Below are 13,997 nucleotides of genomic sequence, written 5' to 3'. Positions count from 1 at the left end.
AATCCCAAGCAGTCTGCACTGTCAGCTTGGAGCCTGATGTGGGGCTCGAACTCCCAAACTGTGAGATCATGACAAGTCGAAATCAGTAGTTGATGACCAAGCCACCCAGGTGCCCCCTGGAAGATTTTTTTTAAAGGATACATAACATAGTTTTTAAACAAACTGACAATAGGGTGTATTAACTTCAGATGTCCAAATTAGGAGACCAACTAATGATGGCATTACTGATTAAAAAGTAGTTTGAGAGAGTTCCTGTTGGAAGGAGGAAACATTTAGTTGCACTTTGATTTCCTGCTGTAACATTTGATTGTGGAAGATCTGTAAGCAACTAGAGAGAAGCAAAGGAGTATGTGAGAAATTAGGGTTTGAGGTGTGTTATATTAGCGAATTCAAGGAATTAAGTATAGAAATAAAAGAGTAGAACTGATAATAGTACCTGTCATGTAGTTAATATGTAGGAATGGTAGAATACATGATCAATTTGGGTAGTACCCATGGGTAAGGGAACAAGTGGTGGTAAAAGAATTAACAAAGACCAAGAAGGTAATAGGAGCTCTCATAATCTTGTGCCTTTTGTCTTCAGTCTAATATTCAGAGACTTACAGAGCTTTCAAGCTAGAAAGAACCTGAGTAAGAATTAGATGATGATGCATCTGCAGATGAGAAGAATTGTTTTAGATTCATTGTCATCATGGATCAAAGACTTGTAAAAGGTTTTCACGGCTCATAGTTTGGGAATAATTTCTCTGGGAACATAATTGTACTCTGGCAACATATATTTTATCTTTGTAGATTGCATAGAGTAGATAAAGTGATCTGTTTTCAAGTCTGTTGTTGACACAGAATTAAGGAAAAGACCAGTCTGGTACATGGGGGTTTGAGATCATTGTAATGTTAGGCTCATGGCCGCATGGCTACTACGGTGTCTAGATAGATTTCTGGATGATAAATTCATGTTCCTGTACAAGTTTAACATTCTAAGTAGCTCTGACAGCATTATACTGAAAGTATTGAAGAACAGTGATCATAGGCAGAGTACTCATATATGCCTGGCTGTTAAAAGTAGGGCATGTAGTGTATGAATAATAGAAGCCTCAGTAATTAATTCTGTGTATTAAAACAGATTAATCACAGGGTGCCTGGCCAGCTCTGTTGGTAGATAGAACATGTGACTCTTGATCTCAGGGTTTTGAGTTTGAGCCCCATGTTGGGTGTAGAGACTACTTAAAAATAAAATCTTAAAAAAAAAAACCCAGTAATCACAAGTTTTTAGAAAGCATGTAATAAGGAGAGGCTAAAACCCAGCTCGTTAGTTATATACCATATATGAGTTACTGGGAAATTACTGAATAATTTATATGAGTACATTAATAATGATTGTTTTTAAAAAGATAGGCTAGGTGTTGCATATTGTAATAACATCAAATATAGAAAACAGAACCTTGGCTGTAGCCACAGATGATAGGCAATTCAGTGTACAATTACCAGGAGAACTAACAGTCATGCATCAGGGAGTTTTGTACATTAACATTTGTATCTTCATATAAGGACGTGTGTGTTTAACATATGTTAAATATGCAATATGTGATGTTGTTAACATATAAATGAATTCATGGAATCCATGTTACTTTGGGGAGTATCATCTTATGTCCAGTGATTTTTAAAAAAAGGTGTGATGAAAACAGGAATGGGTAGAAAAAGTACTTACTAAGGTAATTTTTACATAATTTTTAGATCAATTAAATATATTCATCTTGGTTTAAAATTAGATTTGGTCTAGGGGTTATTTTAAAGTATAGCTGTGAAGGGATCTTATTTCTAGTTGCTTGACATTGTGGCCCTATGCACTAACAAAAAAATGGCTATACCCCTGCCCAAACATACAGGTAATGAAAGAATATACATAAGAGGGTCAGTTTAGTGTGTATTACATGTTACAGTAGTTCTAAGTCTCTATTATTGAAAAGATGTATGAATTCATACTGGTTTTATGCATCATTTATGGATTTTGTGGATCATATACATGTGTTCTACTGGTTTTTTAATGAAACAGTATAGTGAATGATGAGTATAGACTTTGGTCCCTTGTCTGGATCCAAATCCCAGCCCCATCACTTATTTATTAGCCATGAGATTTTGGGCAAGTACCTGATGCCTGTATGCCTCAGTTTCCTTATCTGTGAAATGGGGATAACAACTCATTCCATGGGATTATTATGGGGATTAATTCAATTTATTTTGTAGGTGTTTTCTTTATTAAATGGTTAATGCTACTGTGATTAATGAAATAAAAGTTTCAGTTGGGTACTATTATGAATTTAGCGTGGCATTTTGCTATTGTAAGAAGAGAATAGTTTAAGGAATTTTAGGAGTCCTTGTATTGGATATGGTTGGGACTGTGGTCATAATGCAAAATAGCTTTCAGTCAGCAGTATTATTCATTTGCCAAAAGAAACAGATTATTATTATTTTTTAATGTTTAATTTTGAGAGAGAGCGTGTGTACAAGGGAGGGTCAGAGAGAAAGGGGGACAGGATCCGAAGCTGGCTCTGTGCTGACGGCAGCTGACAGCAGTAAGCCTGATGTGAGGCTCCCGCTCACAAACCTTGCGAGTTCATGACCTGAGCCAGTCAGGTGCCACTTGACACAATAGAGCAAATAAAGTAAATAGAGTTGCGGGAGTTGAGGGAACCATAGCCCGAGGGCCAGATCTTGAAATAGGAGTCATGTACCGCAGTGGAATAAGGCCATGGACCAGGGAGCCAAGAGACTTGGGTTTTAGTTTCAGCTCTACCACAAACTACCTATCTGTGTTGCTTTGGGCACATGACTTACTCTTTCTGAGTATCCTTTTACTCTAGTTAAAGACTAGAAATCTCTGAAGTCTGTTTCAGTTTACTGTTCCCTTTTACTGTGATAGAATACGTGAATTAGACCTTAATTCTTTTTTTTTTTTTAATTTTTTGAATTATTTTTGAGAGAGAGAGAGAGAGACACTGAGCGTGAGTTGGGGAGGGGCAGAGAGCGTGAGACATAGAGTCCAAAGCAGGCTCCAGGCTCCGAGCTGTTAGCACAGAGCCCAATGTGGGGCTCAAATTTGTGAACCACAAGATCATGACCTGGGCCAAAGTCGGACGCTCAACCAATTGAGCCCCCTAGGTGCCCCTCTTTTTTTTTTTTTTTTTTTTTTTTTTTTTAAGTTTATTTATTTTGAGAGAGGGAGAGTGTGAGTTTGCACTAGCAGGGGAGGGACAGAGAGGGAGAGAGAATCCCAAGCAGCTTCCAAGCTGCCAGTGCAGAGCCCAACATGGGGCTTGATCTCACCAATGATGTGAAATCGAGTCAGACTCTTAATCCACTGAGCCACACAGGCGCTCCAGAGAGACCTTAGTTCTAAACCATTATCCTTTATAACATTAAAAGAAGTTAAGAGATTTATGCAAAGACGTAGTGGTGAATGGCAAACTAGTACTAGAATCTTTTTTTTTTTTTTTTTTTTTTTTAACATTTATTTAGTTTTGAGAGAGACAGAGCACAAGACGGGGAGGGGCAGAGAGAGAATGAGACACAATCCTAAGCAGGCTCCAGGCTCTGAGCTGTTAGCACAGAGTCCATAGCGGGGCTTGAACTCACAAAGTGTGGGATCATGACCTGAACCGAAGTTGGACGCTTAGCCGACTAAGCCACCCAGGCGCCCCAGTACTAGAATCTTCTTAACCAAACTTACTGTTTGCATTATACCATGTTGGCCTAAGGACAGTGAAATGGGGATAGCATTGTCCTTTGTAGAGACGGCCAACTGACTCACACTTCTTATTCTTGTATGATTCTTGAATCCTTCATGTTGCAATTCTTGAATCAAGCTGAAGGAAAAGAATGATTACAAATTGTAGTGATGCTATAATTTAAAACGGACTTATCTTTCAAAAAACTTTAAATGAAAATACCCGAAGGTATTTTAATGAATCTTAAAGCATTTTTCTAGCAAAGGTGAAATCCATTTGTAAGTAGTAGACTAGGGATTCAAACCTTAGGGTTCCTGCAGATTGTTTCTGATGGCAAAGCTAATGCCCTCTTCTAACTTTATGGATTTTAATGATGCAATCTCTAATAATTTGAACATCTTAATTACCTTAGTTCTTAAATTGTTCATGTATTCTAGATCAGAGTTGAACAAACCATAGCCTAAAAGGGCCAAATCTGTTTTTGTATGGCTCTGGGCTGAGAATAGTTTCTATGTGTTTAGTTTTAAATATTTGAAAAAAAAGAAAAGAATATTTTGTTACATGTGAAAATTACATGAAATTTATGTTTTTGCATCCATAAATAATGTTTTAGTAGACTACATCTGTGTTCATTTGTTTAGTATTGTCTTGGTGCTTTTGCTTTAAAAGTTGAGTAGATGGGACAGAGAGACCTGGGGCCCACAAAACCTAAAATATTTACCTCTAGCTCTTTACAGAATGTTTCCCAGCCCCTGGTCTGGAACTGTGCTGTTCAAGGTAGCAGCCACATGTAGCTATTTAAATTTAAAATAACAGAAAGGATACAAGGCAAAATCAACAAAAGGAAAGGAATATGGGGTGAACTCCAGAGGAGACCAGGGGTACCAGGCCAAGGCTTCCAAGGCTCCTCTGATAGTAGAGTCACACACTAAAGGGCATGTAAGTTTCTCCAGCTAGGAGTTGGGATAACACGAATAAAGTGTTACCTGTCGAGGAATCTCAATAGACTCAGTGCCTGGGGTTTTTACTGGGGGCTGGTCACACACACACACACACACACCCCCTCAGTCTAGAAGGTACCAAAATTCCAGAGTCTCCTAAGGAAAGCAAGTGTATTTGCATTAGCAGTTTAGGTGCAGTGAGCCACTTACCATTCAGGTAAAGTTTTAGATCACTCACAGGGAACTGTTTACCAGTTAGATTCCCACGTATCAGCCAAGGACCTTATAAGGAGGTCTTCTTAAGAGTATCAGTCTCAGGGCGCCTGGGTGGCTCCCGTTGGTTAAATGTCCGACTGCTCACGTCATGAACTCGAGGTTCATGAGTTCCAGCCCCACATGTGGCTCTGTGCTGACCACTTGGAGCCTGGAGCCTGCTTCAGTTTCTATGTCTCCCTTTCTTTCTGCCCCTCCCCAGCTCACACTGTCTGTCACTCTCTCAAAAATCAATAAAACATAAAAAACATTTTTTTAATAAATACATAAATGAAAAAGGATAGTCTCAGGGTTCCTATTTTAAACCTTTTCTGCACACTAACTGGAAGACATGGATATAGGCTATTCCCATCATCACAGAAAATTCTGTTGGATAGTGCTGGTGTTGAAAACAGTGATTTTTTTTTTTTTAATTTTTTTTTTTTCAACGTTTATTTATTTTTGGGACAGAGAGAGACAGAGCATGAATGGGGGAGGGGCAGAGAGAGAGGGAGACACAGAATCGGAAACAGGCTCCAGGCTCCGAGCCATCAGCCCAGAGGGGCTCGAACTCACAGACCGCGAGATCGTGACCTGGCTGAAGTCGGACGCTTAACCGACTGCGCCACCCAGGCGCCCCGAAAACAGTGATTTTTAAATTATGAGCTCCTTTGAGATTCTAATGGAGAGCTTTGGATTTTTCAGCCTGGATTCATACGCGTATATATACATAGATAGATACTTTTTTTTTAACATAATTGACACTAATACTTTGTAATATATAATATTTCATGTAGTTTTAAGGAATTCACTGGTTTAGAAGAAAAATCTATGCTTGTTCTTGCCCCAGCCACAGTATAATTGTAGACAAATAACATTTTGTGTTTTGGTTCATGCAGCGTACTTTAGAACTTGAAAGATTGAGGTCTGGTATGAGAGACAGACTATTAGAATCTGGAACCTGCCATTGAAGTAGCTGTATGGCCTTGAGCAAATTACTTACCATCTCTAAGCTTCAGTTTCCATATCTTTAAAAGGTGGTAATAAAAAGTACTGTATGTTACAGAGATAGTGAAAAGTGAGAAAATGTATGTAAGGTGCTTAGCACGGTCCATGGAGTTGAATAATTATTCAGTAGTGGCTCTTGTTTGTAATAATACTTCTTGCCTCTTGTTATTATATTCCTCCTTACCGAATGCAGAGTTTTTAGTCACTATTTACTGTGTTGTCTTAATTGATACTAATGAATGGTTCTCTTAAAGCCGGATCTAGATGGTTCTTGAATTAGGTTCTTTTAAAGCCAAATCTAGATGGTTCTTGAATTATATTAATGTTTTGTAATATTTTCTTAAACTTAAAATGTTTCTTTTATGTTTTTATTGACTATGTATAATACAACTTTTAAAAATGGAAACATCTTTTTTTAAAGATCTTAATTGTGCAACGTACTTCTTAGATGGTTTTACTGATACACATTTTTCCTAATGAACTCGGACAAAATCTGTTTTGTTGATGTTGACAAATTCTTTTTTCTCTTCTAGCTGTGCCTTTGGCTGCAACAAGTATGTTGATCACTCAAGGATTAATTAGTAAAGGTAAATATTTAAACTTCAAATTTACTTAGCATTTTGGATATCATTATGTTTTTTAAAATGTAATTTTCCTCACTTTTAGATAAAGTGTAATGTATTAAACATGATCACTGATACACTTCTCAGGAGAGTTATGTCTCTGTGGACCCACAGACTCAGATGTCTTGATTTGAAAATTTGATGTCTTCCTTTGCTGTAGCAACATTAACAATCTACAAGAGCGAAAAGTAACTAAAAACCTGAAGGTTTGCAAACAGCTAGAGAGACAAACCTGGTCTGGGAAAGGCCATCGACATCACTATCACGTAGGATCTTGTTAGAAATGCAAATTCAGGGGCGCCTGGGTGGCTCAGTCGGTTGAGTGTCCAACTTTAGCTCAGGTCATGATCTTGCAGTCTGTGAGTTTGAGCCCCGCATCGGGCTGTGTGCTGACAGCTCAGAGCCTGGAGCCTGCTTTGGATTCTCTGTCTCCCTCTGCCTCTACCCCTGCCCTGCTTGTGCTCTCTCTCTCTCAAAAAATAAACAAACATAAAATTTTTTTTTAAAGAAATGCAAGTTCATGGGCCCTATCCCAGACCTCCTTAATCAGAATCTCAAGGTAGGGCCCAGGTATCTGTGTTTTAACAAACTTCAGGTGATTCTTCTACACTGTCTTAAAGATCAGTGGCTCCCTAGCTCCTTGAATCAGAGCTTTGTCTTATAGTATGGAGAGGTGGGGGGACACTTTTTGTCCCAGATTCTCTTGACGTGAATATTATGGTGCATTCATGTGTGGGTATTGAGTGTAATTTTTAAGTCTTTCAGTATCCACATGTTAAAATTAGATGGTTATTACATTTATTTTGTGAACTATATATCCTTGGAATGAGGTGTCCCAGAACAGGGTAGAAACTCTTGGAGCTTTTGAGCCTCGGTAGAGTAGGAGACTGGAGAGCTTAAAGGTTAAGGCAGAAGTGGTAGTGGTTAGGAGAATCAGATTGTACCTCCTCATTTAGACAGACCTTCTAGCTTTAACAATAAAATCTCACCCCTGCTGTTTTGTTTGTTTTTGTTTGCACCTGCTTGGCTTGGTATATGTGCTGCCGAAGCACCTGCTTGACTTAGAAATGCCTTGCTCCTACACATAACTAATCCTACACATAACTAATGATACAGCTAACTGAAGCAGAAATTCCCTTGTTTTAGTTGCAGATATTTCATGATAGAACTGCTTCTGGATATGGTGAATCCCACTGAAACTGTTAGAACCTGTAACTTAGGAGGCACATTTTTCTTACAGCTAAAATCTTCCTGGATTCTTAGTCACCATTTGGTGATTAATTATTTGACTTGTCATCAGTGGCAGTTTGTGCCTCTGTGGTTTCATTTGCAAAAGTCATACCATAATCAAGAGTATTGTTCCAGAATCTGCCTCTGTAATTGTCCTTAATGTCTGAGCCTGGAGCCTTACAGTAGAGTTCCATTATCCATTTTTTAGAAAGATTGAATTGCTGAAAATGTAACTTAGTTTATGGAATAACGTTTATTATATAATATATGTAATAACTGTCAGTTTGTTGTTACTCTTAGGGTTTTGATAATTTGGAATAAAAAATATAAAAAACAACATTGAATGATATATTACTCAGGTAACTTTCCCAGGATTAAGACGTTTTATTATTGTTGTATTAAAGATCTGTTTTGGGTGCAGTATTCTAATAAAAAAGTCAGTCTCAAAAAAAGAGATTGGAGGGTGCCCGGGTGGCTCAGTCGATTGAGTGCCCAACTTCCACTCCAGTCGTGATCTCACAGTTCATGAGTTTGAGCCCCATGTTGGGCTCTCTGCTGTCAGCACAGAGCTTGCCTCAGATCCTCATCTCCCTGTCTCTCTGCACCTCCCCTGCTTGCGCTCGCTCGCTCTCAAAAATAAATAAAGATTAATAAATAAATTATTTAAAAGAAAAGAAAGAAATTGGAAAAGACTTTAAGAAGAGAATCCAAAATCCATCAAGACATTTTGCATTTAATCAAAATACCTAACGTTTTGTATATGCTTTCATCCACAGTGTCATACTCTACGTAGTCTTAGCTGCTCCATCACTACTCATTCTCTTTCTATGAAGACATTTAAACATGTCCAGGTCTGTTTTAACGTGAGAACACGAAAAAGAAAAACCTTTCCTCCTGTCCCTTTCCAACTCTTCCCAGCTGTCTCGCATTTGAAGCCAGACTTCATGAATGAGCACTGCACTTTTAACTTCTTTTAACCCATTGCAAAACCCATGTGTCAAAAAATTCTGCATATGTTCCAACATTTACCAAAACTTTTAAGTTTATTTATTTTGGAAGAGAGAGAGAATCCCAAGCAGCCTCCATGCTGTCAGCACAGAGCCCAGCGTGGGGCCCAGTCCAAGAGCCGAGAGATCATGACCTGAGCCAAAATCAAGAGTTGGACACTTAACCGACCGAGCCACCCAGGTGCCCCTGACATTTACCAAAACTTGAACCGTTACCAATACAACCTCCTTGTTACTTAAATTCCATGGGCAGTTTCTGTTCTTGTTGGTTATAGGACTTTAACCAGTCTTTGAAACATTCTCTCCCCTAGGCTTCTATGACCGCATATTCTGATTTTTCTCCTGCCTGTGGCACCTCCTCCATTTTTTCATGGTTTTTGGGTGTCTGATCTATACTATACACTCTTTTTAGTAGCTGGCACTAAAAGACCAAAATCTGTGACCTGTTGGTACTTAATATTCTAGTGTGGGTTTTCATCCTCCACCTGTGTTCTTCAGAATTCTGCTTTGACTTTCAGTCTTCAGTCCGTATATACACTGTTAACCCAGTAATAACTGGGCTTCAGAGACCATGTATTGCTCTAAATCCCTATGATTATCCCTAGCCTAGACACCTGCTCCAGAGCCATATTCTGCGTATTTTTTTTGTGGAATACTTGTCCATTCTAGTCCAGCTCTTAAATATCTCTGTGAACTGTTCACCTCCATCTGCACAGCTGCTATAATTAATGCCACCATCTGTTGTCAAGAGTGTTGAATTAACCTTCGACAAGTCTATTTGCCTCTATTCCTGCTACTTCCCTTAGGAAAGAGACTGTCTCTGGCATTGACCACTGGGCACAGTGCATGTAGTAGATACTCAGATATTTGAGTGGATAAATAAGACCACGCTGTATTGCCTTCATTCTCTCTCTAGACTGTAAAAACTGTGAGGTGGTAAAGAGAGCATCTTGTTCCTTGTTCTCTTCTACTTCCTAGTACATAGTGTCTGTTGTAAGCGGTATGTAACTATTTGGTGACAGAATGAAGGAACAACTCTTTTGTATGAAAGTGGGTATTGTTACCATCTTCCTTTTTCTCCTTATCTCACTTGTGTAACTGAGGCTGATAGCATAATTTAGTTCTGTTTTTATACTTTGTATATGTGAAATTATACAAGTAAGTACTCTTTTGTACACTTTTTTTCAGTGTTATGAGATTCGTTCAGTGGTATATCGGAACTGGCTTATACCACCTCCAGAGAGCTGGTTGTTAAATTTTTAAGAACTTGGCAAGCCAATTTTTAAACTATTGATAGCTGACATTGGTCATGGTGCAAGTATTTATTCCACGGCAGCTGATCATTACAAATCAGGACTGGTTATTTGGAGAGCTGGTTTTCCAGCACGTCGCTAGCTTCACCCACATTGTTGCATGTAATTGTAGATTATATATTCTTGTTGCCATGTAGTTTTCTGCTGTGTAAATACACCACAGCAGCTTATCCATCTTGTACAGTGGCAGTTGGGTAGTTCACAGTTTTGACTATTACAAATAGTTCTCTTATGAATACAGACAGCATCTTTTGGTAGACATTTTGCTGGGTCGTAGATTATGTATATATTTAGCTTTGGTAGATAACTGCCAACCTTCTAGATTGTTTAGACCTATTTACACTCTCACGCCAATTTATTAGTAGAGTTTTATTTGTGTTACATTACCACCAACACTTCCTATTTCCAGAATTCTGGCCATTGTGGTGAATGAATAGTGATACTGATTGCACTGTGGTTTTAATTTGCATCTCTGATGACAAATGAAGTTGAGGACCTTTTTTTTTTGTTTATAGCTTACTTGAATATATTCTTTTTTTGTGAAGTGTCTGTTCAAGTCTATTGTCCATTTTTCCATTGCGTTTTCTTTTTCTGTTGGTTTTGTGAGAGTTCTCTGTATGTTCTGAAAGTGAGTCTTTTGTCAGATACATGTATTGTGATATTATTTTTTTCCCACTGATTAACTAGTTCTCAATATGATCGAGTCTAATTTGTCATATTTTTTTATGATGAGGGTTTTTTGTGCTCTGAGCTTTGGCTATTAAAAGGACATGAAGAGGGCTGCCTGGGTGGCTTGGTCGATTAAGTGTCTGACTTCAGCTTAGGTCATGATCTCACGGTACGTGAGTTCGAGCCCCACGTCAGGCTCTGTGCTGACAGCTCAGAGCCTGGAGCCTGTTTCAGATTCTGTGTCTCCCTCTCTCTCTGCTCCTCCCCTTGTTCATGCTCTGTCTCCCTCTGTCTCAAAAATAAATAAACGTTAAAAAATAAATAAATAAAATAAATAAATAAAAGGACATGAAGAATCTCTTATGCTTTTTTTCTATAAGCTTTATTTTTTCCCCACTTAAATTTTCAAGTATCTGGAATTGTTTTTGATTACAGGCATATCTTGTTTTATTGTGCTTTGCTTTATGTACTTCACAGATTTTACACTTTTTTTTTTCTTTTAATTTTTTTTTCAGCGTTTATTTATTTATTTATTTATTTAAAATTTTTTTTTCAACGTTTTATTTATTTTTGGGACAGAGAGAGACAGAGCACGAACGGGGGAGGGGCAGAGAGAGAGGGAGACACAGAATCGGAAACAGGCTCCAGGCTCCGAGCCATCAGCCCAGAGCCTGACGCGGGGCTCGAACTCACGGACCGCGAGATCGTGACCTGGCTGAAGTCGGACGCTTAACCGACTGCGCCACCCAGGCGCCCCACAGATTTTACACTCTTTACAAATCTCTAAGGTTTGTGGCAACCCTGCTCTGAACAAGTCTTAGCACCATTTTTTCAACAGCATTTGCTCACTTTGTGTCTCTGACATTTTGGCAGTTCTCACAATATTTCAGATGTTCTTCTTATTGTATTTGTTGTAGTGATCTGTGATCAGTGATTACAACTCTAAAAGCTCAGACGATGGTTAGCATTTCTTAGCAATAAAGTATTTTATTTTTTAGACATAATGCTGTTGTACACTTAAGATTACAGGGGCGCCTGGGTGTCTCGGTTGAGTGTTTGACTTCAGGTCAGGTCATGATCTCTCGGTTTTTGAGTTCGAGCTCCGCGTTGGGCTCTGTGCTGACAGCTGAGAGCCTAGAGCCTGTTTCAGAGTCTGTGTCTCCCCCTCTTTCTGCCTCTCCCCCATTCATGCTGTCTCTCTCAAAAATAAATAAAACATTAAAAAAAAGATTACAGTATAGCATAAATGTTTTTATATGCACTGGGAAACAAAAAAAAATCATTTGACTTTTTTGCTTTTCTCGCTTTATCATGGTGCTCTTGAACTGAACCTTCAGTATTTCTGAGGTATGCCTATGTTGTATGAGGTGGGATCAAGGTACATTTCACCCCCTTATGTTTATGAAGGTGACTCAGCACCATATTTTGAAAGAACTGTCTTTTTCACTGCGTGCAGTGTTGCCTTTTTCATAAGCGACTATGTGTGGACCTGTTTCTGGACTCTCTTCTGGTTTTGGTCAGTTTATCTGTTCTTGCGCTTAGGACAGTCTTAATTACTCTAGCTTTATCATAGATCTCGATATTTGTTGGTAGTCCATTTTCCATTTTTTTGTTGTTTTTCAATATTGCCTTGTTCTTGTATTTCCACATGATTTTTAGAATAAGTTTTTCAACTTCTGGGAACACTGTCTTTGATTTTTAATCGGGATTGCATTGAATTTATGGAGAATTGCCATATTTACAATATTTAGTCTTTCATTTCATGGACATGGTATGTTCCTCCCTGTAGCTTTCATTTCTGTCCGTAAGTTTTGTAGTTTGCAGGGTACAAATCTTTGAAATTTTCATTAGATTACTCCTGGATCTTTGATTGTTTTTGTATCTTTCAAAAAGTGTGGTTCGTTTGTTTGTCTTTAGTATATAGAAATGATACATATATTTTTTTGTGTATTGACTTTGTTTCAAGTGATCTTGCTAATAAATTCACCTGTGCTAATAGATCATAGAGTCATTTGGATTTCATTTTTCTCTTAATGTTGGATTTACTTGGTTTTCTCTCTCTTTTAAAAAAAGGTTTATTTAATTTTGAGAGCGAGAACTAGTGGGGGAGAGGCAGAGTGAGGAGACAGAATCCCAGGCAGGCTCTGTCTGCACTGTCAATGCAGAGCCAGATGCAGGGCTTGAACTCAAAAACTGAGATCCTGATCTGGGCTGAATGAGTCCAGCGCTTAACCGACTGAGCACCGAGGCGCTTTGGTTTTCTGTTTTAAGTAGTTATATCTTTTTTTTTTTTTTTTTAACGTTTATTTATTTTTGAGACAGAGACAGAGCATGAACGGGGGAGGGTCAGAGAGAGGGAGACACAGAATCTGAAACAGGCTCCAGGCTCTGTGCTGTCAATACAGAGCCCGACGCGGGGCTCGAACTCACGGACTGCGAGATCATGACCTGAGCCGAAGTCGGCCACTTAACCGACTGAGCCACCCAGGCGCCCGGTAGCTATAGTCTTAGACCTCTCTGGGGTTATGGAGAGAGCTAATGTTGTCAGGTAGTATTTAAAGGTAGTCCATACTGATCTTTCCTTTTATCTTTGTGGGTTGCCCAAAACTGCTGAGAAATAGATCTGTCTTTGTACTGCAATTCCAAATTTATTATTTTGTCTCACATTAGAAGAGATGAAGATTATGATTCACAGAAATAGTTTGCTTATTTGTGTCATTTTCTTACATTTAGCATAAACATTGGCATAAACCTTTTTATTTTAATAGAAAATGAAATATTCCAATTATGTAAATGTGTCTATCTCCAATAGTGTTACTCAGGAATATCTACCCTTTTATCTTCAGGAATCCTTTCAAGTCACCCCAGATATGGGTCCATCCCTAAACTTCTATGTAAGTATGAACAACCCTAGTTTTCCTTTCTAAGTAAAATAAGTAGTTTTTACCAAATGTTTTGTCTCATCTAACTCCTAGCCATTATTTGGTGTATTTGTTTTGACTAGTTTGTTTAAGCTTTTCATTAAACAGACTGACTACCTGGGCATTAAGAATCACAAGTTACTAATAGGAGGAATTTTTTTCTTTATAATATAATAAAACTATTCCTCTTAAGTGATGTGTAAGGAGACAGTATTTTAAAATAAATTCTCTTGGTTTATGAGGAAAGAAAGTTGTCAAGTAGTGATGAACCAAAGTAAAGTGTCTTAAATGAAGTCCAACTTTTAAAA

At 38.3% G+C, this 13,997-nt stretch overlaps 1 protein-coding gene across 11 annotated transcripts in view; it reads left to right on the top strand.

The window, feature by feature from the left end:
- OCIAD1 (OCIA domain containing 1) overlaps positions 1-13,997 on the top strand; it is a 28,261-nt gene that overhangs the window by 4,547 nt on the left and 9,717 nt on the right. For all 11 annotated transcript variants that reach the window (XR_006711481.1, XR_006711483.1, XM_045474116.1 and 8 more), the window contains exons 4-5: positions 6,460-6,513; positions 13,615-13,662. Coding sequence is in view for 9 of the 11 variants with exons in the window: in XM_045474116.1 (XP_045330072.1) it covers positions 6,460-6,513; positions 13,615-13,662 (102 nt within the window). In the remaining 2 variants the exon portion in view is untranslated. The remainder of the gene's footprint in view (positions 1-6,459; positions 6,514-13,614; positions 13,663-13,997) is intronic.

The sequence above is a fragment of the Leopardus geoffroyi genome, chromosome B1 (assembly GCF_018350155.1).
Source record: "Leopardus geoffroyi isolate Oge1 chromosome B1, O.geoffroyi_Oge1_pat1.0, whole genome shotgun sequence".
Lineage (NCBI taxonomy): Eukaryota > Metazoa > Chordata > Mammalia > Carnivora > Felidae > Leopardus > Leopardus geoffroyi.
Note: the sequence above shows the minus strand (reverse complement) of the source record. Positions and strands in the feature narration are given on the sequence as shown.